Source organism: Astatotilapia calliptera, chromosome 14, assembly GCF_900246225.1.
Source record: "Astatotilapia calliptera chromosome 14, fAstCal1.2, whole genome shotgun sequence".
Lineage (NCBI taxonomy): Eukaryota > Metazoa > Chordata > Actinopteri > Cichliformes > Cichlidae > Astatotilapia > Astatotilapia calliptera.
In genome coordinates, this window is record NC_039315.1 from 28420019 (window position 1) to 28445856 (window position 25838).

At 40.3% G+C, this 25838-nt stretch overlaps 1 protein-coding gene across 2 annotated transcripts in view; it reads left to right on the forward strand.

The window, feature by feature from the left end:
• The window catches only part of igsf11 (immunoglobulin superfamily member 11), a 123806-nt gene that overhangs the window by 88885 nt on the left and 9083 nt on the right, over window positions 1–25838 (forward strand). The window contains exons 3-7 of one of the 2 annotated variants that reach the window (XM_026191303.1): window positions 11277–11440; window positions 11768–11776; window positions 21392–21599; window positions 22024–22179; window positions 24804–24926. In XM_026191303.1, coding sequence (XP_026047088.1) covers window positions 11277–11440; window positions 11768–11776; window positions 21392–21599; window positions 22024–22179; window positions 24804–24926 — 660 coding nt within the window. The remainder of the gene's footprint in view (window positions 1–11276; window positions 11441–11767; window positions 11777–21391; window positions 21600–22023; window positions 22180–24803; window positions 24927–25838) is intronic. The other variant, XM_026191304.1, reaches the window with a different exon arrangement.

Consider the following 25838-nt stretch of genomic DNA (forward strand, 5'->3'; position numbering starts at 1 on the left):
TTGTGTTGATTTCTTTTTTTTTTTAAGAGCTATTTTTTTTGCTGAATCGTAGGAGAACGATGTGGGGCCTGTGCATCTTCGTGTATATGTGTGTGTTACAGTACTGTAAAGTTTCCTCTGAATGAAATGGGATGTAAATTTGACCAGCATGCAGAATGAAAATGCAGGCTCGTTCCCAGTGTTTGCTGAGCCAGCACTTGACCTATATCAAACATTCAAAAGCAGAATATCTATGAAAGTACTCCAATGTTGGTCAACACCTAGTCATAGGCCCACATCGAAAATATTAGGAAAAAAGAAAAAAAAGAGCAAAAGTGCCCATACAGAGGCATGTTTGGAGTTTTTTTTCCTTTTCTAAAATCAACATTTCATATGCCCCACAGTTTATACTTCTGAGAGTTATGACAACGCAGAAAGCAGTATAGTGTCTGCCATGTCCTACACTAATATATTTATGAGTAATAAAGGGTACAAGCAGATTTATATGTAAACCCATGTTTTGATACTGAGCAGGAGAAAGCTAAGCTCTTCTATTATTAGAAATGCTTATGTATCGTCAATCACACAATGACATAACACATCATCTGAATTTCAATATGACTTATGAGTGTATTCGCAACTAGGAAATGCCATCCATCCCTCAGCACACTATTCATCATGAGGGCTTCTTTACATTTGGAAATGGGAAATGCTATTTTGAAATAAAATGCACCTCATTCATTCCCTCCTTTGGATTAATGAAAAAAAAAAACATCAAAAGGTGACTGTGATGATCTATGAATGATGTCAGTGAAAGGAGAACAAGAGATTAAAGCATTGTTTTTAATCAATGTTTTTTCCTTCTTCTCTAAGTAACTAAATGCATTGCTTGGCTGTTCACATGTCATAGAGGAATCAGCTTGGAGCAGCTGCGCACGGTGAAAACGACCAACCTTTGAGACATTGGGTGTGTCGGTTTGTGTGCCTATGTGCCGGTAACAGCTGATGAGAGGCAGTCAGTGAGTTTTTAGCTCTTTCAGATATAATATGATCAATAAAAGTGAAAGTAAATACGTAGGAAGCGTGCATGCATTATGAAAGATTTGCTGTTTTTAATTTTGGGGACAGAAGAGTGTTTCCAAGTGAAGGGAGAAAGAAAAAAAGCTGCGAGTTTATCTTTATAAAGTGCATGCTTATCATTCCTGTTGCATCTGAAGTACCTGAGTCATTGTTGAATTGGTGACACCTGTAGGTACTATTGGTAATGGCAAATCTTCAAACTGTGGAAGCGCTGAGAGGCAAGTGAGGCAAAATGTAAAAAAAAAAAAAGAAATAGAAAAGAAAACTAGTGATCTGTTTTCAAAGTCCCATCAAAATTTAAAAGTTTCAATAGGAAAAAAAAATCTTGCTGTTCATGTTTCCCGTCTCAGTCCTGATGTGCATCAGTGCCCAGTCTTTTAAATAGTAAAAGCACTCATGGAGTAATGCTGTGCCTCTGAATGGAAGCATGCACATAACTGCTGGTGGTGCAACACAGCTTCCTTCCAACACAACTATGAACTACTTTAAACATGGTACAGTTTGTGTGAATAAGTTCTGGGAGATGTTGTTCATCACATCTACTGTCAGTCTGGGTGTCTGCATTAACTTGTATTTAAAAAAAAGATTAAAGAAGAAATATTTTAGGATATATTTAAATATATTTGTGACACAGTCAAAAATATCTTAATCAGTGTTGTCAGTCAGCCTATCTGGAAGAAGACATCCTGTCCAGCTACAGGAGAGAAAACAACAGTTTAAATCATATTTACAAAATGCATCAGTAGATCTCACATCTTCCTTCTTTACTTCTCTAATGAGTTGGAGGTGCACAGCCAGTTCGTCATCATTCAGTATTTCCTGCTCATTTTTAAACCGATCTGCGGATGAATAACAAAAAAATAAGTGTTTCCTTGTTTCAAAGCCCATCTGGAGGGTCACATAATAAGGTCAATGTATTTCCTGTGACTTTAAAACAATAGTCAGCTTACCCAGTGAAATGTTTTTAATGTTAAGCAGCAGCAGAGCAAATTGTGTGGTTTCTAATAGCACTAACTTAACCCTCAGAGAGGCCTCAGAGAATATTATCCAAGTGTCTGGATCACTGTGTTACAGCATTTTTTTTCCAGGAATGTCACCCAGTTGGTAAAACTACAGATATACTGTATAAATATTATAAATCTTTGAGGAAAGGGGTCTGGTCTGGTCTCTGTCGCATCCCCTGATTTTATTCTTACTGGCATTTTGCTGTCTTTTGGTAGCAGTTCCAGCTTATGTCACTTACCCATTATATTGTATATTGTATAGCTTTCTTGTTATATGTAAAATTGTATTTATTTAAATTTTTACTTTTTAATTATTTTACTTGCATTTTTAATCACTTTTATATTTAAATATATTTAAATGTTCATTTGCTATTTATCTAGGGATTGAGAGTAACGCAATTTCTATTCTCTGTATGTCCTGTACATGTGGCAGAATCGACAAATAAAGTTGACTTTGACTTTGACTTTGACTTTTATTGCCTCCTGTTTTTTCTATTCAGATCCTGCAAGAGAGAAACAACATTCGCAAACTCATAGTAAAATAATTTTTGTACTAAACATACTAGATCTGTTTAATACAGATGATTATTTGATAGCAGAAGTCTAATTTTAAAGCTCCACATTTTTTATTCCAGCCTTTAACCCTATTTAAATGAAATTTCCCATTCTGCTGAGTGTGTGCATGTGAAATGTTTACACACCCCTTAACTACAATGACCCGCCTGTGATAAAGGATCTCATTTCACATTTTACACTGTCCTGCGTTATACAGTTGCGTGACAAACAACACACTCTTAATTGATGGGCCGTATTTGAAATCCCAGTGATCCATTACATTTTTATTAACACTTAAAAAAAGTAAAGACGTTTCTGGTCAGTTATCTTACTTTCTCTCAAATTGCTGTCAAAAAATACATTCTACAAATTTGTAACAGGAACAGCAATCATTTTTAGATTAACCCAGCAGGCTATCAAGTATGCTATGCTGTGTATTCTAGCCTTTTTCTTTGCTTTCCTCTGCTAATCCACATGTGTCACTGAGTTGAGCTAGAGTTCCCGTTTAAGGTGAGCCATGCAGGAACGGAGGATAAAGCACTATAAACCCTTACCGCTGCAGAACCGTACTGACCAAATCTCCTTCAGAAGTGCTACCACTCCCAGGTGGCTCAGCCGGGGATGGCGGGCTTGAAATCGCTGTCTTCATTCAGAGAACAGCTGTAGTGAGGTTACACAAGAAAGGGCGGTAGATACCGATAAGGAGAGATCAAACCAGGAACAATCAGTGAGAAAGGCAGCAAAGAAAAGAACAAAGGAGGGTAAAGCAAGTTAGAGAAAGAGGAATATCTGCCTACAAGCCAATTACTAGCTGAGGAATCAGACAAGGTTACCTTAGGCTAAATGCTAGTGCTAGGAATAGTCCTCTAGTGTTATCTGATGGTTCTGGCTGGGAGACTGTTAGACTTTGATTACTGGGTTAACCTGTAACGTCACTGTCACATGACAGCGCAGGAGTCTGACCTTATTTGATGACATAATAATACTGTTGTCGTTAATGAGATAATACTCATTAACGGCAACAAAGGGTATAGTGTTTGGCACTTTCTCACCAAAACCAGTATAGTATCTTCAATGACTAATCCTGTGGCCTGATGTCAACCCAACAGAGCTCACTTCACAGTCACTGAGCGTAAAACTGAATGACCCAAAAACAGGCAGCAACTGAAGACGGATGCAGTGAAGGCCAGGAAGAACAAAGACAGCATTTGGCGATGCCCGTGGCTTGTGGACTTACGGAAGTGTTGACTGAAAAGGATTTTCATTTTTATTAAAGTGCTAAAAACAATCCTTATAATAAAAGTCATGCTGGGCTCTCTGCTTACTTATGACCCTCTTAAATTCAGGAGGTAGGAGTAAAAATACCTGTAATCCCTAAAGAGTGATATACTTTTGTCAAACCTGTTGAATTAAAGCTCCAAGTCTCCACTTTAGTCACATATTGATTGTTTGATTTAAAACCCACTGTGATGGTGTACAGAGGCAAAATTACATAATTGTAAAAACACTTCATCTTTTGAGTGCTGCAATTTTAAGAGCAATGATCTTGCTAACTTACTGTACATGAATACCAGACACAAAGCACGATTGGCTTTTTATGTGGATGCCTTTAGCAGAACCAAGCCATTGTCAACAAGTTAAAAGAGACTTCAAGATGGAAGCTGCCAAACTGCAAAATGGAGTCACACGCCAATCATGTCATCTTACTGGTAGATCAGCACGCTCGCCAGGATGTCAGATTTAGTGCAGACACAGTGACAGGTTTGCCAAATGTGTAAGTCTGCCAGAGCTGGAGCTGCCCCATACAGAGTCGGTATGAAGGCTGCGAGGTGGCTGATGGGTGACGGGGAAAAGAGTGCGTTTCTTTCTAAAAATTCAGGTCTGACTCTTCGGCTGTCACGCGAAACCACGTGGAGCGGCACGCAAAGCTGAGGGTTTTCTTACCTGTTTGTGCTGTCAGGGAGTGTGTGAAGGCTATTTTAGATTAGAGGTGTATGTTTGTGACAATTGTACTACAGTGAAGTTGGTATGTTTTCGGACATTGTGTTTGTGTGTATGTGTGTGTGCATGTGTTTGTGAAGCTGTGTCCAGGGCTGCATGTGCAGAGCCATCTGTTTGCTGCTTTAGCAGCAGTCTTCTAGTGCTCAGGCTTATCTGTGCACGAGGGCAGTGGCCTACTTCAACCTTCTGCTCACTCGGTGCACACAGCCGAGCCACACTAGTTTGGCTGATCACCCGTCAGCTCGATCGCAATAACTTCCCCTCAGTTTATCTACAAAAGTCTTGGGCCCATCACTTAAAACCACTTTTCTTTTTTACTTGTGACTACATTCCACATAATATATGAATTCTTCTACTTGTCCTAGCATTTGATCTTCTCTTCTTAAGAAACTCTGCAGGTGTGGATGGTGGCATGCTAGGATGGTAGTATGATGACATGCCTCCGAGTAGTCCAACATGAAGAGCAAGTCGGAATAAGTGTTTATATGTTTACTTATATATATATATATATATATAAGTCAGAAATGTATGTCTCATCCCAACACCGCCACCATTATTTACATTTTCTCAACTTTTCTTAATGTGCTGCACATTTGAGTCACTGTAATGCTGAATAGCTTGAGAATTGTGAACTTTATAAGCATCGCTACAACTAACACGTTCAAACGACATGCTTCAGCCTGATGTTTATAGTAGTTTGGGAACACACTAAGCTGTGCTTGTCAGACTCGGTACAGTTTAGAAAAGAGTATTAAGCTATGTAGGCTAGTCAGCGGGCCCTGTTTGGGAGTCGGCTGCTGTGGCTAATGGGTCAGCTGGGATGGGCGGGGCAGGGGATGAGAGAGGATGAGCGAGAGATTTTTAAGGCTCTTTCACTGGGTGAGCGTTTGTCAGACACACTGATGAAGGAATAATTGAGGAAAGGAAAGGAAAGATTAAATGCGCTATGTTATGTGAACAAAACCTCTGCCAGACCCTTGTCTTGTTTTCCTTGTACCTTTGGCCCAGGCCCACTGTGTAAGGGCTCTTTATATGATCGTAGCTCCATTAACGTTTCTGCTAAAGACAAAATTCAAATGGTTTTTGATAGAAGACAGGGCGAGCTTTACGGAAATATTTGGTAATGCTGTCTGAAAACAGACAGAAAACTAAGCTCTGCTAAGATTTTACAGTTTGCTAACTCCTCAACCATTCTGAGCAATTGGGAAAATTCAAACGGTCCCCTAAAGATGGGAACTATTTTGTAAATTTACAGCCAAAATTGAAAGATCGTCCAGGCAGCCTGCATGATACTCAGGTGATAAAGGGTTAAACTGACACCTGTTCTGAGACTTTTAATGACCAAAAATGAGTTTCCCTAGTTCAAGACTTGACCTGAGATGCAAGACAGGTGTGGAGCTGTTTCAGTCAATTGTGTTTAGTTGTTAACAGAGGCTTGTGTGCTCTGAACAAAGTACACAAGACCAACATTTCCTTGTAAAATATGAATGAGGACCTTTAGTAATGCAGTCCCTATGGGCAAGCCTGCCCTAAGCTTCAGTTTGTTTACTCTAAGGCAGAATGTCATCTTCCTTCCAGCTTTAGAGAAAATAGGTAACACTATAAGTTTGCTGTTTTGCTTCAAGCTTAGAAAAAGCTCAAAGGGGAACCAGCTAACCTGCATCTGTCTAACGCAAACAAAACAGCTGATTGACAGAAATGATCAAATCGATCCAACTATAGATAGTATTGATACCAATATTGGTATTGGTATCAGATCGATCTGTGATGAGATCAATACTTTAGTATGTTTCTATCTTCTAAGTTCAGTACATGTACAGTACATCGCTCTTATTATGCAGTCACACTTTAACATTAAATACATGTTAAGCACGAACTATAAAGATAGTGTTAGTGGTCATCTGTAGCTGTTATTTTACCTAGAGGCTATAATCAGATAATATATTAAGCCCACTGAATTGTGGCAAAAAAGTTATTTTATTGAAAATGAAAAATATATTCCTTAGACACAAACTATGAAAAATGCCTGAACAGTTGTGTGTTGACTGCCACGTCTATTTTATTTATAGCCTACAGCACATTTAAACAACAGAAGCTGTTTAGAGACAGGCACATTTCCATTCCACGTCTCCGAAAAACCCAGTTTCAAAATACATGAAAAGCTAAAAGGTATATTTGATTCTGTGAATAACTATTATGGAAAGTAAAAATCACAGTGGTTTAGTGGTTATTAAAATAATTTGATGATGATTCATCTCATAGATCATAGCACACTGCTCTCCCCTACATAACCTGCCTTTGTATGTTTGACAATAATGGCCCTGTATTCACTTGGTATTGGATCAATACCAGAGTTTGCAGTATCGTCCAGCATATATGATAATATTCTTTTTGTAAAAACAAACATTGGTGATTTATTTACCTCTACAAAGAAACAGAGCACCTGCTTCCAACCTTCTGACTTAGCAGAGATACGAGGGTGAAACAACTAAAAGTAGAATTTCCTAAAATTAAATGTTATAGTTTATTAAATTCGACAAACAAAGAATTGACTAGACTTTCAGACATCATTTAATGAAAGTGTCTTTAGAATGGCGTTCATTAATTTTTACCTCAGCAGTGCTGTGAGCACAGCGCTTGATGGGTTGCCATCGAGCAGCTGGGTACACAATTACGCCACCTGAGTTTCGCAAAATAACCTGTCTTTGCCCGCCTGTCGGTTCGCCCTGGTGCAGGCAGTGGCAACAACGCGGGGTCCGCTACTCGCATGTACACAGCTCATCATGAAGCCCCTGGGTGTTCTGCAAAAGAACAGGACACGCAGCTCTGTTTGTGTGTGGGCACAGGTGTCGGAATACATGAATCCATGTGCAGATGTATTTGTAACTGTGTGATTAATTTTATGGTTTTTGATGTTAATTTTTTCCCAAGCGCTTGCTGGAGACTCACCTCTATTGTGCATGTGCAGGACACAGAACTAAGTGTGATCCTAGTTACCAACTGTCATCCCTGAAGTAGTAGATATGTGATGCTCTCGCCTCTTAATTGTCTTTGAACAGATTTAAAATAAAGTTGTGTCTTCGCACACGAGTTAATGTGTGCGCTCTTCTCTCTCTTTAGTAATGCCTTTGCTATCATCAATTACTTCACTTAACCAGGTTTATGCATGTATAGGTGTGTGGCTGTCTCTGTGCATTGAGGCTTTCCCAGGGGCTCATCACTGCATCGCGGGCATCTGTTTGAAACTGGAATAAAAGTAGAGCCTATGAATAAAAGAGCCACATGAATAAAATCACAGAATGCAAATGACTTGCCAGGCAGGGATTCTGTGTGTGTGTGTTTGTGTGTGAGCGACTGCGAGTGCAAGAGTGAGAGAGAGGAAGTGTTGCATCCAGCCTGCATTTGTTCTCCATCCAATCATGCCTCCACTTTAGCTTGACTGATAGAGTAAGCACACACACACACACAGAATCAGACACAAAGCTTTTTCTTCTCCGAGGTGCATGCTTTTCTCATGCATTAATCAACAGCGGTTTTGACACTTAACAGAGCCATACTGTTGGTTCTCTCCTTGACTGCTAGCACTGCCTCAGGTGACTTTATCAATTGGGCCTTTCTGGAAACACCGGCATCCTCTCTGCTCCCTCATGTCCTCCTCTGTTTCACTTTCTTTTTTATGATTTGTTGTTTTCTTTTTCTCCTACCTGCCCCTCCTCGCATCGTTCTCGTGTTCCTCTCCTCCACCTACTCATCTGTTACTACTCATACTTCATGCGCGCCAACATTTTTCTTTACTGTACACTCTTTTTTAAAAATTCCTTCCGCATTCCCAACCCAAATCTTATCTAGTCAGCAACTTGTAGTTCCTTTAATGGAAATAACATAGCACAAACATATTCTGTTTTGATTAAATAAAAGCTATTTTTCTCTGAAAATGTAAAATGTGTACGATCCCACAACAATAGAACACTGCCACAGGTGAGTAATACTATAGGAGACAATGCGGCGCTGCTCTGTTACAGTTAAACATAACTGTGGGCAGCCAGGGGTCAGCCTCAGAGATTAGCATAGTTACTCTGTGCAGCTTCGTACCAGTCAGGCTGGCCTCGGCCTCGGGGCGCCTCTGGGCTGGAATTGACAGCAGGAGGGAACGGGATGTTTGTCAACAGGAAAATGATAAATGATAAATGAACCCTTTCAAGCCAGAATTATTTTTATTTTTAATTTTTTGAAAATTAAGTATATATTGTAAAGAATCCCACTGATGATGTAGAAGTCTCCAAAACTCATGTATCAAATGTGATAAATTTGGCCTAAAGGGTTAAAAAAAATAGAATGGATGACTCTTTGCTTCACTCAGTGCTGGTCATAAATGCAAAATATCTTAGACTACAGCAAAAATAATGTCAGGACTACTGTATCAAGCCCTGACCTGTCTTTGATTATTTCCTGAAATCAGTTTGTACTTTATTGTTTTCTGCTAGCGATTAGAAAACATGGTTTACCTCAGCCATAGTGGCTCCTTTGGAGCTATAATACAATACTGTACTGATTTTTTATTTAGTTTTTTTTTTTTTTTTAAATGCGGGTGGTTATGTTTGACTGTGTCTGGCTTACTGTTCATCCCTTACATATTGAACCCATTACAGGATGGATTCTGGAAGAGCGACGGTCTACCAGACATGCTTGAGTGAAGCTGGCATAAAGCTTTGGCAGAAGTGTGCGCAATAATGAGGCAATGCCAAGCAATACCATACTTCTCGTCCCTGTCCTTTAGATGTGTCCCCAAAGGGCTAACATACATGTCACCAATGACATACATTGATTAAAGTCTGAGTGTGTGGATTGTAGTGAGCAGTATGTCACGCATGTGCCTGTGAGTTGAGAGGGCACAGTGCACGGCATATGTACTGCACTGGTTTTGCTGGCACTGCGTGTTGGTGCTTGTTTGTGATGTTTGGTGTGTGTGTGTGTGTGTGTGTGTGAGTTTGCTTTGGTCGTGGGAGCTTACAGGCTCTGTGCGCAGAGGTTCCCTAATCCAGTGTTTTGAAATGAGCCCTCCAGCTGTTGTGGGCTTGAGAGACTGCTGCCTTGGAGGGGGCTTACAGATGATAAGATGCTCCTTCTATCTTCATTCCTCTAGGATCTTTAATTCTTTCTTTCTTTCTGTACTTTAGTCTTTCTCTGCCTTTCTGCTTCCCTTAAATCAAGCACATTTAATACCTATGTGGCCACTGAGAAAACACACTTGCACTTGATCTCATGTTGCCAATGCAATCGCGCATTCTTGTTAAGGCCGCAGCTCTTCGCATGAACTTCTTCCTCTGTGCTGTTTTTGTAGGGGTGGGGGGTGACTCTCTTTTTTTATGAGTATATATCTTTGACAAAGCAGAACTGAGTGAAGCAGTTTGAGTGCTGCATATCTCCCCTGGCCCAGCTCTGAGCCTGCAGGGCCTGTTGTGTCTGCCAGCAGAAAGAAAGCGTAGGAAGTCCAGCAGGTTTTGGACAGACAGGCAGAGAGCAACAGGCAGTCTGTCAGCTCGAAAATATTACACTGATATTCAAAAGTAGGCAGAAGCGAGTCAGTAGATGGGAAAAAATTCTTATATTCGTTTCCTTATCATAATGTTAATAATTACTCATATATATTCTATTGCGCAGTGTGGTCATTGCTTGCACTTGGGATCTAGCTTGACTCTTGACTACAAACCATAATTGACATCCTGGTGGTTCCTACTATTGATTAATGCTAAGATCCTCATTTTACATTACCACTGACAAGGGTGATTCACATGACATGATCAATTATCTGTAATCATATCAGCGCATCATCCTCCTCACCGTGTTTAGATAAGATTACTTCCCAATGGGGTTTTTTGGACATGGATACATGCTTGCGGGGGAGATCTAACTTAATTTAGGCTTTAATGTCTTTAGCCGGTCTTGAAATAGGATGCAGCATGCACATATCTGTCTTTGTGGGTCTGTTGTGGATGGCAGCTGAGTCCAGATGAGGAAAGTGGCGCCTTAGTTGTTTACTTTGAGAGGAAGCAACAAATCTAACATTACTCTCATCATTCAGTATGCACAGATTCAGACGTTGCTGTTTTAGGAGAGGAATAAAATTAACATCTCGTGACATCTTATCATTTTTTCCCCCATTTAATTGCACATTACGTATTTCATGTGATCCCTCTCAGTGCAGCCTTGTTTGTTAGTTGTCAAAAGCATCTCAGACGAGGAGTTTGGCTCTCAGCAAATCATGTTTGTTTTGCTGTAAAGATGAAAAAGCTGTAAAAAAAATGTCACATATTAAAGATATTGTACATGGCAGCGTTTTAGCTTTGGATTTCTCGTATCGTCTGTCTCTGTGTGTGTGTGTGCGCGTTTCTGTTACTCACACACTAAAGCAAGCGTTCTCATTTTTAGGGATTTAGGGGATCTAATAGCCTTCAGGAAACCTTTTGAAGATGCTGCTTTTCTTACAAAGTGCAAAGATACATCTGTTGGGAGTTTCGGGGAGAATTTCTGAATTTAGACATCTGCTCATCTCTCTCGCTCGCTCTCCCTCTCTTTCTCTCTGTTTCGTTTGGTACTGCATGTGCTTTTCTTTTGAGAATCAAGACGCTGATCACTGACTCTTTTTTTCTCCTGCAGTCTGTGTGCAGGCACTAGATGTGACAATGTCCCAGCGCAGTGTCCAGGTGGCTCGTGGCCAAGCAGCCATCCTGCCCTGCTCCTTTACCACCAGCGCTGCCCTCACCAACCTCAACATCATCTGGATGGTGACACCGCTGTCCAATGCTTACCAGCCAGAGCAGGTATGAACCACTTGCATCCACCCACTGACCTGAGTCATCTTTTACAGCTTTTACAGCTGAGATTAGAGTCACAGGTGTGTTAAAAAGCATAGTCTTCATATTTAGAAGACAGACTTGTGCAGTGCAATTAAGCATGTCAGAGCCTTATTTACTAATCTGAGAGTTTTGCTGTGATTGTTGTAATTAACTGTAGATGTTTGGATGCTGAATTGGTACACAGTCAGTGTTGCCATGCACTCTGCACATCAACTGAAATGTCTGCTTCTGAAATCTTATTTTCTAATGCAACACTACTGTATGCGCATCTTGTGGATGGGTTCCTTACAGTCAATGCAGGTACACGAGAGTTTGCTCTGTTTGAAGGTGTGCTCAGATACAGCGCAAAGAGAATATGAGTGGCTGCAAAAATGCATCACACGTGTAGAGAATGAAACAAGCGAAAGGGAAGTGTCATGTAGCTCTTACATCTTATGGCACGACTCTTTTGTTTATATTTTGCCCCCACAGACCCAGACTATATAACTAATTGTTATTGTGCTCTTGAGGAATAATTCTTTATACTTTCTGAAGGTCTTTTGAGGTTGGATTTCAGCATCAAACTTGACGTCTGTCAAAGTTATAAATGCAGAAAAGCACAGTAAGATTTTGATCCACCTTTCAATACCATCTGGAAAGCAACAGCGTCATTTTTCAGCATGGCAATGATCACAAACACACTGCAAAGACAGTAAAAACACACAAAGAAACACAGCCAGTCATGAATTGGCCTTCCCAGTTCCCAGACCTCAACATTATGGAAGCAGTCTACAATCATCTTTAAAGCGCAACAACAACAGCCAACATCTAAAGAACAGCTTTGAATGACCTTCAAGAAGCCTGAGAAATATTCCTGAAGACTACTTAAATTACAAGAAAGCTTGTCTAAGAGATTTCAGGCTGTGCTGAAAAATAAATATGATTGGTGCACCTATTTCTGAATTTTCCTGGCAAGGTAAAAAGAAATTAGGGGTGGATCAAGGCTTTTGCAAAAAAACTATCTATCTAGCCCATGCTAAATTTGCATATGCCAAAAATATAGTTGCACTGCTTAAACAAAAGCAGACAGAAAAAATAATTCCCTTTTCAGTGCATCTGAACACACCTTTACTACATCAGTTTTGTAATTAATAGAGATCACCATACTTTAAAATAGAAGTAATGTAGTAGTAAGCTTAAGGGTGTATTAATAGTTTACAATCTGTGTGCTGCAGGACGCCTCTTAAACAACATATGCACAGCCAAAGCTTCAAACTGCTTTCGCAGCGCTGATTTGATGTGGAAACACGCAAAGACATGGCAAATTTAAGTTACTCGCTGACTGCTGATGCTCATTTTGTTTATCTGGCCTTGTTTATAGCAGTCTACTCTCTCACCTTCCCTCCGTCCCTCTCTCGCTCACTCTTCATCCCCTCGTGCGGGACTTCTGTGATTCCATTTGAGTTGTTTAACATGCAGCTGCAGGCCGTACAAGCTCACCTGCCTCCCTTCACTTTGAACCCCAGTGCTGGTCGGCCGTCCAAATAACACAATCATCTTCTGCACTAATTAACTCACGCCCACGACAGGCTCTATATCGCAGCTGTTCTCCACACACACAGACACACAAATATGCACAAATGCACGCACACAAACTGGAATTGAACAGACTGCTGGTCCAAATGTAGTGCGGATCCACGTGCCTACATGCGGGGCTTATATACAGTATGCATTCATGTGTGAAGTCTGTAGACAAAGTGCACAGTCTAAGTGCGAATACTGACGTGAGTATATACATCCAGAAATTCACACATCATGGCATGGTTATGTCATGTGTACACCTGTCGCTTGTATGGCTGAAATTGGGGAGCTGTCTAAAAAGTGTGTGATGAAATAAAGTGCTGCGTGGTGCGACAGAACACGCACAAGGTCATTTTAGAGAGAGGAAGAGTGTGTTTGTCATAAATGATTACAGTTGATGCTGAAAGCCATTAAGAATGACTGAACAGAACTCCATACACTTGCGCAACCTGCATTAGCACTTTAGTGAGCACACACTATGACCACTCAGAGCTCTCTCTCCTCAAAATGCCATGTTCGTGTTGGTCCGTACCGAATCATGAACTGTTAGAAGGCGACGGCAAAACTTTGTCGGCCTCACTAAAAAGTGCAAATGTAGCTATTTGTTTTCCCCGCTACCTTTATTGCATTTTTGTCTAAGGCATCACTATCTACTTCATAGCCTTTAGCTTACACGGTCGACCCCACATTATAGGCTGTGGGAACTTAACTATGAGCTCTATATATTTTGTTTATGAGAGCAGGCAGTGTGACAGGCTGGTGCATTTGTTGTCTGCTGGGATCCTGATGTATGAAGGAATTACTCTGGAGACAAAGTAATTTGTATTTTGAGTTAAAAGTCACAATAAACCCCAAATCACTCCATTAGAATATATTTTGGTGTATGTTTTAAAAATGGATAAAATGTCTGCCTGTATTATTAAACAAGTAAAGAGTTGACAACCACCCAAAAAACTCTATCTCAAGTTCATCCTCAGCTCTGTGCTTTTTAGGATCTTTTACTTATTGTTATAATTTCCAGTCATTTCTGATTCACTTTCAGCATTTTCCTGTGATTTTTTTCTTTTTTTCTTAAACCAACAGAAAAAAAAGCTACACACACACACACACACACACACACACACACACACACACACACACACACACACACACACACACACACACACACATATATATATACTACCTGGAGAACAAACAGAGAAGGTAAGCAATTAGCTAGAGTCTAAAGAGCCACATATTTCCCCCAGGAGTTAAGGTAACAAAACAGAGCTGAAGGGGAAACTGACCTCAAATGAATGTTAATGTTGCTCCAGAACTGTTAACTCCTACACATTATTACATTTAAAGGTCTTGACATTAGTGTTGTATTTGCACCTTGCTTCTTGCTGCTCAGCATAAGGTAATATAGTAGCTGTAGATTCAGCAGAAAAAATCCCTCCCTTCAGTCTTCTTCTGTTCTTTTCTTTGGCATATGAATGACCATTTTATATAACATGAAATAGTTCACACATAGAGACCTCCAAAAGATATTTGTTCTATTTTATGGTAAAAACGAATGCCCATTGATAGTACCAGGCTTTGCCATTTAAAAATGGGTTCAATTACCTTTCACGGCATGTATTTTTTGATGAAAGACATCTATCACAAACATAAACCAATATAATTACATGCATAAAAGTAATAAAGGTAACGTATTTAACCTACACCAAAACAAAACAACAATTGAGTGCATGTGGTTTGTATGTGCTTTGAAGTATTTAACAGTGCTAGCATATGCATGAGCATTATCTAGTGGCCATGTCAGCCAATTACACTCCTAGACTCTAAGGCTACCCTGAAGGTTATAGCATCACCTCCAAGATAGCAACAGGGGTTACCAAAGCATCTACTTTGTTTGGGTTCTCACCACTGTATAATTAAAGAAACAGCTAAGCTTTGCTAAGATAGCCAGCTGGTGGTTGTAGTTTCATATTTAACAGACACATGAGGTGCTACATATTGAAGTTCACAGAGATTTCAGATTCCAAAGCATGATAAATTAGACTTGAAAACTTGCTCAAATGCTTCACACATTGTGATAAAACTGTGAAAAACTGTGATTTCTAAAACAGACAACTAATAATATGTTCATGGAGGAGTCTGCAGTACAACACACACTCTTTCACTATGATAGAGAAAGCTAGCTGAGGACATCTGGCTGGTATCTTGGGATGATGCCCACTCAGAAATTTGTAGGACACCTTAATGGAAACTTCCACCCTGATGCTTTCTTTTACACTTTATATGACATAGACTACACCGTGCAAAGTCTCCATGACTTCAGTTATACTGAGGAAAACCTCCATCAGTAATTGTGTACCTGAACCTACTATAATATGACAAGAAGCCAGTATCGTCCGTGTTGCATCTCTCCTATAGCAACAAAATTGTGATGTAAAGCAGCGGTCCCCAACCCCCGGGCCTCGGACCGGTACCGGTCTGTGAGTCGTTTGGTACCGGGCCGCGAGAGTTGAGGCTCAGGTGTGAAATGTATAGTTTTCAGGGTTTTTATCGGTTTTCAGCGTTATTTTGTTATCGTTTTTATCGTTTACTCGGTTTTCCTTGGTCTTTTCACGTGTGTTATGAATAAATTTTCTTTTTTCCGGTACCGGTACTAGTTTTATTTTGTTGTATTTATCCGCGACACCTTAAAGGCCGGTCCATGAAAATATTGTCGGGCATAAACCGGTCCGTGGCGCAAAAAAAGTTGGGGATCGCTGATGTAAAGGAGCAATAATGTGAGAGCTTCACTGAACAAGCACTTACAGTGCATCCAAAGTGAAGTTTGGAACCACCAGGACTCTTCCTAGAGGTGCCCGCCAATCTGACCAATCGGGATGGAAGGGACTTAATCAGGGAGATGACCAAGAACTCTATGGTCACTCTGAAAGAGATCCAGCATTGTTATGTGGACAGAGGAGAACCATTTCTGTAGCACTCAACCAACCAGGCCTGCATGGTAGGGTCCAGAATGACTAGACTGAAGCAACTCCTCAGTAAAAGGCACATGACAGCAGGCCCGTAGCTTCCCAAAAGTTAACTGACGCACTCTTAGACCATGAGAAACAAAATTATCTGGTCTGATGAAAAAAGGTTAAACTCTTTGGCATGAATACCAAGTGTCAAGTTTGAAGGAAATCAAGCACCACTCATCATCTTGTCAGGTGGTGGCAGCATAATGCTGCGGGGTGTTTTTTCAGCAGCAGGAACTGGGAGACTAGTCAGGATTGAGGGAAATGTGAGTGTAGCAATGTACAGAGACATCAGAAGTTTTGGCCTCACACACACACACGCACACACACACACACACACACACACACACACACACACACCCACACACGCACACACACACACACACACACACACACACACACACACACACACACACACACACACACACACAATCAAACTCAACACTTACCTGTTGTTCATCCTCATAAAGGTGTTTGCTGGATATCGGTGGTCCTTATGCTTAAATATGCTCCAACTTTTGTAAAAATGCTTTTATTGTGGCGGGACATCTTGTAAAATTGCATATTGTTTTCTTTGTTGTTGCAGTTGATGATCAAAAGTTTTAGAGAAAGGTGTATTTTCTCTGCACTAATGAAAACGTTTCTCATTTTCAATATTTGTGTACCTTGGTCATCTCCCTGATTAAGTCCCTCTTTTTCTTAGTTCCTGGAAAAAGAAGCTTAAAATATATATATAATGTTGATATAGTAAAATATGTGCCGCATCACTGAAATGAATATTCTGTGAAATTGAGATCATAAAGAATATGTGATGCAGAAATGATGCTGATCTTTAAACGAGAATATAGCCTGTGTGCCTGTAAAGTCAATTTAATTTGAGCAGATTCCATTAAACGTAACGTCTTAGCATACATTGTACTTATATAGCAAAACCACACCGAACATTTACATGTGCTTCCATAGTATATTTGTACTATACTGTACTTTGTATTTATCAGCAGACAGGTATTTTACTTTATTTATTTATATATTTGATTACTTTTCCACTTGTCTACCTCAAGGGACATGAGTATGCAGAGTCAACTTAATTAGTTTTTTATTTTCTGCTTTTTATTATGTTATATTATATAATTTTTGTGTTTTACAAGTGTATTTCCAAAGGATGGTTTAATGGGAAAAATCCTTTTTATTAATACTGGGAGTTTTTTTTAGTTTACAGTGGAATGTGGTTATCGTGATTATGGTGAGTTTTTAATACCGTTCCAGGCTTAGGCCAACGACATGGGCACTTTATAAGCAACTCAATTTTATGGGAGTCGTACTTCGTGTGAGTGACTCCAGGCACAGTTTCTCCAGTGCTGTCTGAAGTTTGAAGTCTCAGTGAATCTAGTTTGACCTTCAGTATTTCATCTAAGTACAAGCCCCACTGTTACACACAAGACAGCTCAGATTATCAGACAGGCCAGTGAGATTACAGGTTTAGTTCAAACAGAGTTGTGCATTAGATCAGTTACAAGTGAGAGGGTTCTTATAGGACCCCTCTCACACCTCCCATCACTTCATTCTCTTGGTCAGTTGTTGTGCCACACCAACTGACCAAGCATTTTAAACATTTGGCAATGTGTGAAAATGTGCTGGCAAAAGAGTCAAATATATATATATATATATATATATATATATATATATATATATATATATATATATATATATATATATATATATATATATATATATATATATATATATATATATATATATGTACTAGAGTCAAAAGGGTAAATGAGGTAAATCCAGAAGTATATTAGTAAAATGGGGTTTGGTCCCATATTGTTCAGAACATGTCTCAAAGGATAGAAAGAGATAACAGTTGCAGCTTATAGTCATAAGATTGAAGGGAGCTGTGAGGGTTTAGAGATTTATTCAGGCTTTATTGAAGCGATGACAGTATCTGGCATGTCAGGGGCCAGGGGGTCCTTGCACGGTCAGTTAGAATTGGAATAGGAGTACGAAACTGGTACAGCAGTATCTGAAAGTTCACTATGAGCATTCGTTTGCTACTCACACTTACAGGGTATATCGCGCAGCAGGAGAACGACTGGGGATGTAGCACAATTTGTGCAGATGCTTGTACTGTATCTATGTAGGATTTTAGGAGTCAAAGGATGAAACAGAGGTTTACCACTGGGCCAGTTGGGTATCCAGCTAGTCCAGCTAGAGTTCTTAGGGCCGTCTGCCATCTGAGTGCCAGCCATGACCTCTTTTCTATCTGTTCATAGCCACAAAGCCAACCAGGTCACGCGAGGGAATGAGGTGATTTATACATACACATAGATACGGATGGATCGACATAGCGGACAGAGACAAAATAAAAACAAGTGTACAAAAAGGAGGGCTTTTGGCATGCACCATAAATGCACCACTGTTCTCATGCTTGTGATTTTTAACATCTTTTTAAACATACATTGGCTTGATTTATTTCTCCTTAATCCATCGGGCATTTGTTTCTGTTCCTAAAATTAATACCTGCAGAGTAGAAGGAGTTAGCGTTGCCAAAATGGGCTTGATCTGCAGCACAGGTTAGGACCTGCTTTAATCCTCCACTCATTCATGCACACACTCAAAACGAGCCCAGTCAAAACGGCGTGTGCGAGGCCGATTGATTGGATCGCTTTCCCCGAGCATGCAGATTATATTGTTGGGTCATCAGGAATATAGAGCCAGGTCAGATCATGTGTTAGAGAAAGGAAACAGAGAGGTATGCACAAATGAACCCATTACAAAAAAAACACATAGAAGGAAAGAAAAGAATGGGCAGTTATTAAACGGAGGAACACTTATTGTGACATAAGAGTCACAAACACTTCCATGCTCCACACACACACTTGCACACTCTGCTCACAACTGATACACTCCTTGTGACAAAATGTATCTACAGTGAAAGACACACACACGCAGAAGAGATGCAGTTGCAGGCTCTCATCACAGCTGAGGAGCTGCCTATTCATCTGCACATAAGAGGACAAAGCGAGCGTGCTGCACTCAGGAAATTGCTGCCACGCAATTTACAATCGTTAAGCAGCGGTGGAGGACACGGTCACATACGCACTCCTGCACTTTCATCCGAACTATCATTCTCATGCATGCACGCGCACACAGAGCCGTGCACACTCAGGCGAGAACACACTGGTGCTGGTTGCCTCTCCGCCTGGGTCTTTGAACAGTTCAATGAGGCCTCTTTTCAGCAAAGTGAATAGCCCCTCTGATTCCCCACCACGCTTTGTGTGTAGGCGTATGCGCCGCGCCACCATGTGAGTTGGTGCGCGCGTGTCATGACTGCCAGACTTGTGTGCATGTACTGTGTGTTTGCGTGGGTCCTTCATCCTTTGTGTGGGCCCAGCTGAGGGGTGAGAGCTGTTTTGCATGTGGCTCGGCCTCACAAACGAGCTGTTCGGGCCAAATTTGAAGCTTCTGGGAAGCTTTTAAACAACTTGGTCTTTCATTGGCTTTTAATTTCGATCCTGAGACAAGATCAGCTCAACCTGAACCAAGTGTGGAGTCTGTGATTGTTCTCAAAGGTCACGGATGTAATGATAAAATGATAGCTTCTGCCTTAAGTTCCTGCTGGGTTTGACCTCTTTGTGCAGACGTCTGCCTGCATTGCTGCTGTCAGATTGGTCATATTGCAGTTTATATGTTTCTAATTTAAAATGTTTTCAATTATGCATAACATTTAGTGCATGCTTTTATGTGAAGAGCCTTACAGTAGCATGAAAGCATACTTTTAGTGTGTACTTCTCCCCCTAAATCTACCCACTGAGCTAGAAAGGGCCACTTACAAATGAAAAGGTTTTTTTTAGTTTGTCTGTTTGTTTGTTTGTTTCTTCCAGAGAAATAAGTCAGTTTGCTCCATTCTATCCACTGTCTATTTTTAGCCTCTATGTAGAAATAGGTCTCTCTCTAGTGAGAGTGATGTGTAACACTAAAGGAAACGTCATCTACAGGTGAGGACAAAAATCATTCGTCCCTCTATGAAATCTAAAGTTTTTGTTATTGTCAAATTTTTCCCAAGTGCTTGTTTAGGAGTGCAATGGATTTTGAATCCAGCATTTTTTAACTTTACTAGCATAAATTATTTATATTTGTGAACAATAGGAAAAATAAAATTACCAGTCAATATTGAAATGCTCAGTTTGTAAAATGAAGTTAGAACTGAGTGTTATCTTTCAATTTGAACAGTATAAAAACTGCAAGGGTTGGCGCTGTCAGTTGAGAAAGCATCATACCAAAAGCAAAATAAATCAGTTTAGACTGAATGCTCACAAAGCAGGAGATGGATAGAAAAAGTTATCATAGCGTTTCAAGTGTCAAGAACTCAAGAAATTTAAGGAGAGCCATGCAGCACCGAACACAGAACAAGCCTGGCAGCGGGATGTGAATAACTTAGCCAAGTTGGGAAAATGTAGTCTCAAAGAAGACAACAAGTATGCTAAGGACAACCTTTAGATTATGCATACTTGTTCAGATGAAATGAAACTGAAGCTCTTTGGCCAAAGAGATGCTGCTTGTGTTTGGAAAAAGAAGGGAGAGGCATCTGGCTCAAAGAAGACCATCCCCACAGTGAAACATGGTGGTGGGAGTATCATGCTGTGGGGACGCTTCAGTGCGTCTGGAATGGGCAATCCCCTCAGGGTGGAAAGAACCATAAGGAAAGTAGGATACATGAATGTTTTTGAAAGGAAACCTCAAGCATTCAGCAGCAAAACGAGGTCTAGGTCGTCATTTTGTTTTCAAACATGAGAACATCCCAAAACATGTGTCACTCCCAGTGAAGAGCTACCTCCTGGAAACCAAAGTGAACGTTACTGACTGGTCTGCACAAAGCCCAGACTTGAATCCCTATGAAAATCTTTGGGATGAACTGACAACCAAGGTCCATGCCAGAAGACCGTCAAATCTGGAGGAGCTTATGAGTCATTAAAGAAGAATGGGCAGGGATTGCTCAGGCGACGTGGGTTAAACTTGTGGAAATTGCAAGAAACAACTGCAGGTTGTGATCCAGACAAAAGGATATGCAAACATTAGCATAAGGAGGGCCAAATAGTTTTTTGGTTATTATTAAATACTTTTGGTTTCAGTGTGTAAAATACAAATAGGATGTTTGGAAAAACTGCGTTCCTTGTTCTGTTTAAGAGCACTTGGAAAATACCTTTGAAAAAACATTTTCAATGGGGGTAATAATTTAGTCCTCATCTGTATCTTTTAAATTACAGTAAAATTGACACTGTGTGCAACAGTATTTTAAATATTGAGTTTAATTTAAATTTTTCTCTGGTCCCTTATCCAGGTGATAATTTACCAGGGCGGTCGGGTCTTCAGCCTCTCCAACCACCTCATCGGTCGTGTGGGCTTCGTTGCCACCATGCCAAGCACAAGTGCCTCCATCTTCATCAACAACACCCAGGTGTCCGACACTGGGACCTACCAGTGCCTGGTCAACAACCTCCCAGACAGAGGGGGGCGCAGCATTGGTGTCGTCGGACTCACAGTGTTGGGTAGTGTACACCAGCACATTTCTTTCATTATTCTTTCCACAACTCCAAAAATAAAAATGAGAAAAGGAAAGCGTTGCGTACTTCATAACCTGAGAGCACGTGGCGCTCACTTTTTTAAAAATGCATCTCAAGTGCCAGCTAATAACAGTAAAGGACCAAAAAAGAAGGTTTTGTCTTATTTTCTTCTCTACCATCTGCAGATCTTTATTAAAGAAAGATAAACAGCACAATCATCACTGTGGCAAAGTGGAAACTGTTCAATTTGTCAGGAGTCCTTTTAATAAGAAAAACATCATATTTGACTGTTTGATTAATGAGACTGCACATTTTTTAAATTATGTAATTCTCTCCCCTATTTGGAAAAAAATTAGTTTTCTTTTGTAAAGTGGTTAACGCACCACCGCCCACTCTCTCCATCTGCCAGTGCCCCCCTCGGTGCCAGCGTGTCGAATCCAGGGGACGCTGGATGTAGGCAGTGACATCATGCTGATCTGCAAATCAGAGGAAGGTATTCCCACGCCGTCCTACTCCTGGGAGAAGCTGGACGCGCTGCCCAAGCTGCCGCACAACGCCATGCAAGGTATTACAAACAAGCTGGCCGTCGGAGTTCCCTTTTGCCCCACCTTCGCTGGTAAATCTCACACGCATAGCGTAGCTCAGACTCCAAATCACTGCCACCTGTCATGTGCCAGGCCTGAACTACTGCCCCCTTCCTGACTATCCTCCTCCGCTGACCCTGCTGAGGGTGATGATGGATGGATGTAGTGACTCGAACCTGTGAATTTGTGAATGAGCTTGTGTGTGTGTCAGCAATGTGTTTCTGTAAGTGAGCAAAGTGATATTGCTTTGTGGTGCTCCTTCCTCATGCTGAATACCAACTCTGCCCACACGTGCCATTGTGAGATCTGCAGTTGTGTCATTGCTGCGACCGCAATACATACAATAACTTTCTTCTGCCATCCAGCGTTTAACATTTACAGAAACTGGAGTTGGATTTGGTTTTCAGCATCAGAGAGGACTGGTGTGGTGCACTCTCCTTTCTTTTCCAGCTGTGCCCACTGCACAGTGAAATAATATTCATCACTGGTATCTTTCTTTGTCTGTACACTACTGGTCAGTAGAAAGCCCACTGTGCAAAAGTCACATCAATTGCAGACAGCATATTATCATAAAAGTGAAACAGTCTTCTGTTAACAGGTATGAGTCCAATTATCTGAGCACTTGCAGAGGGAGAATAGGAAATGTGTACTCAGTAAATCATAATTGCAAATTAGGCTGCAAAGGTGGTTGAATAAATGTCAATTATCTTCTTTTGTGATATGCTAATTTGCAATTTTGGCAATCAGGCCTTTGAAATGATAACATCGAAAAGCGCTTCAAAGAATCTGACTCACCACAAAATGGAGTGGCGTTAGCACAAATGAACAAACAAACAACAAAGACACAAAAACAACCTGTCACAAAAATTGTTTTTTTTAAATAATCTAGATTTTGTTGTTGTTGTTGTTGTTTTCTTTTTCTTTTTCAATATTTCAGTTAGACTGTAAAGTTTCATCTGTGTGCACGAGTATTTTTAATGTGTATTGGTGAACACTGTTCATTTCAGTTCAGTTCAGTTTTATTTATATAGAACCAAATCACAACAGTTGCTCCAAGGTGTTTTATATTGTAAAGTAAAGAAGCTAAAATAATACAGAGAAAACCCCACAGTCAAATGAGCCCCTATGAGCAAGCACTTCGTGACAGTGGGAAGGAAAAACTGCCTTTTAACAGAAGGAAACCTCCGGCAGAACCAGGCTCAGGGAGGGGCGGCCATGTGCTGCAACCAGCTAGGGGAGGGGAAGCCAAAAGCCACACTGTGGAAGAGAGCCAACAATGAATAATAAGTCATGCTTAAATGCAGAATGCATGCATGGGACGTCCCCAGCAGCCTAGGCCTAGGTCACCTGATCAAGCCCTAACTATATAGTTGGGGCTCGATCAGGTGACCTAGGCCTAGGCTGGATCCCAGTTAGGATTCAGGAGAGGGTGTCTCTCTCCTGAATCCAAACTGGGAGCTGGTTCCACAGAAGAGGGGCCTGAAAGCTGAAGGCTCTGCCTCGCATTCTACTTTTAAATACTCAAGGAACCACAAGTAAGCCAGCAGTCTAAGTGCTCTAATGGGGTCATACAGTACTATGAGCTCTTTAAGATAAGATGGTGCCTGATCATTCAAGTTTGATTCTGGGTTTCACAGGGAAACAATGAAATAATACTCTCTCTCTTTCTAGTTCCTGTGAATCTTGTCCTGCAGCATTTTAGATCAGCTGAATACTTTTTAGGATACTTAATAAGTTTTTAGGAAAACCTGATAATAATGAATTGCAGTAGTCAAGCCTAGAATTAATAAGTAGTTTTTAGTCCATGCATTTATGGAACAGACTAGCAGCCATAAAATAAATCCACTTCATTAGTGAAAAAAACACACTTGTTAGCTTGTTTTGCAACATGTAGCCCAAAATATGACTCACTACTGAGGTTATACTTATAGCTGCAGGTATTATTTACAGTATAAATAATTTAACAGCCTCTAAAATAAATTTTGCATTAATGTATAATATATTAAGTTTTTACCTTTTGATGACTACAATTGACATGTCCGCTTACATAAAAAAACAGCAAACAGACATAACAAATGTATTTTTAAATATTCACGTTTGTTTTCTTCTGCTTGCATTTCATTCAAACTGTAAAGGGATCCTGGAATCCAGTGCCACTCCTAATCCTCTGTGTGTTTAGTTTGACGCACACAGCTATGACATCTGTCATGTCATTGCTAAGAAAACAGTTAAAGATCTGGCTGACTTCCTCTACAGCGGAAATATGCAAGATAAGAACAAATAAATAAATGAATAAAAGCTTATGCAATTTAAATGAATCCAGTAGTGTACAGCTCAACCCTTTCATCATTTATGAAAAAGGAATCTTCAGTTTTATTGTTCTACTGAACAACATATTTGCACAACTGGGATTAAGAAGACAATAGCACCCTCTATTGGTAGTTAGTATAACTTGTTCAGCGGAAGTTTTTAAAAGTATAAATCAATGTAAGTGTGTTTGAATTATTTAAATGTGCGAGTTACAACACAGGGTCCATATGGTTGTGTTTTAGAAACTTTAATTACTATGTGGCTCTCTGTATGTGCGTGCGTTTGTGTCCTTTAGACCAGATGCAGGGCACTGTCACACTGAGAAACATCAGCACCACCACCTCAGGACTCTACCAGTGCACATCCAGCAACGCTATCGGAAAGAGCACTTGTCTGCTGAACCTGCAGGTTGTTGCACGTAAGTATACTCAAACATCACAGGCACGGGTAAGGTGACACGTGTCTGTTTGTTTAAGATGGAAAGGCTGCTAGTGGCAGAGCAGAAGTCTTCTCGGTGACTGACAGCCGTCAAACACAGACATAAGCAAACAAACAAATGTGACAAAATCCAGCCAAACAAAGGGCACAGTCAGAGCCGCTTGCACACGGCAGCACTTGACATCTGACACCAGGAAAAAAACAGAGGTGATAAAAGTGACAGGGTCGGGCAGTTTTGATAGCTTGACAGAAAGGGCTGTAACATGTTGTTTTCTTTTGGTCATCTGACAGTGTGTGACAGGCCGGGGCTCTGTATCAGAGTGCTGAGTCTGCCAGACATGCCAGACTTGTGATTTGCTGACACAATACAGACGTAAAGGCTCGTGAATGAGATTTTATTTTATTTTTTTATTAAAAACAATTTGAATCCATTAATTATGACAAAGAGATTGCTTTTTACAAAGCCATATATTAAATAAAAGGCATGATGTATATGTTTAACAAGGATTGTCCCAAACTCTTTTTGACAAAGTTAGTCAGACGTTAGACTTGAAAGAATCTTGTTTATTTATTTATTTTGGCAAGTACATCTGTTGTGTAAAGTTGTGTCAGCTGGGCGCTGAAAATTGTTATTTGGCACAGAAAAGGTCAGTTTAGTACATCTGGGGCTCTTTCATTAAAGCAAGACAAAGTTTTCAATATTCAAAAATGGGTTGGTTTTTTTTTATATTTTATTTATTTATTTATTTATTTATTGGACGATTTGGAAGCTGCCAGCCTCGGTGGGCAATTGCCTGATGTCGGAGGATAATCAGCTGTTCTAGTTTCTTATGTGGCTTTCAGCCTATAAAAGCTGCACTGTGTGCTCAGTCTGTTATTATCAAGTGTGGAC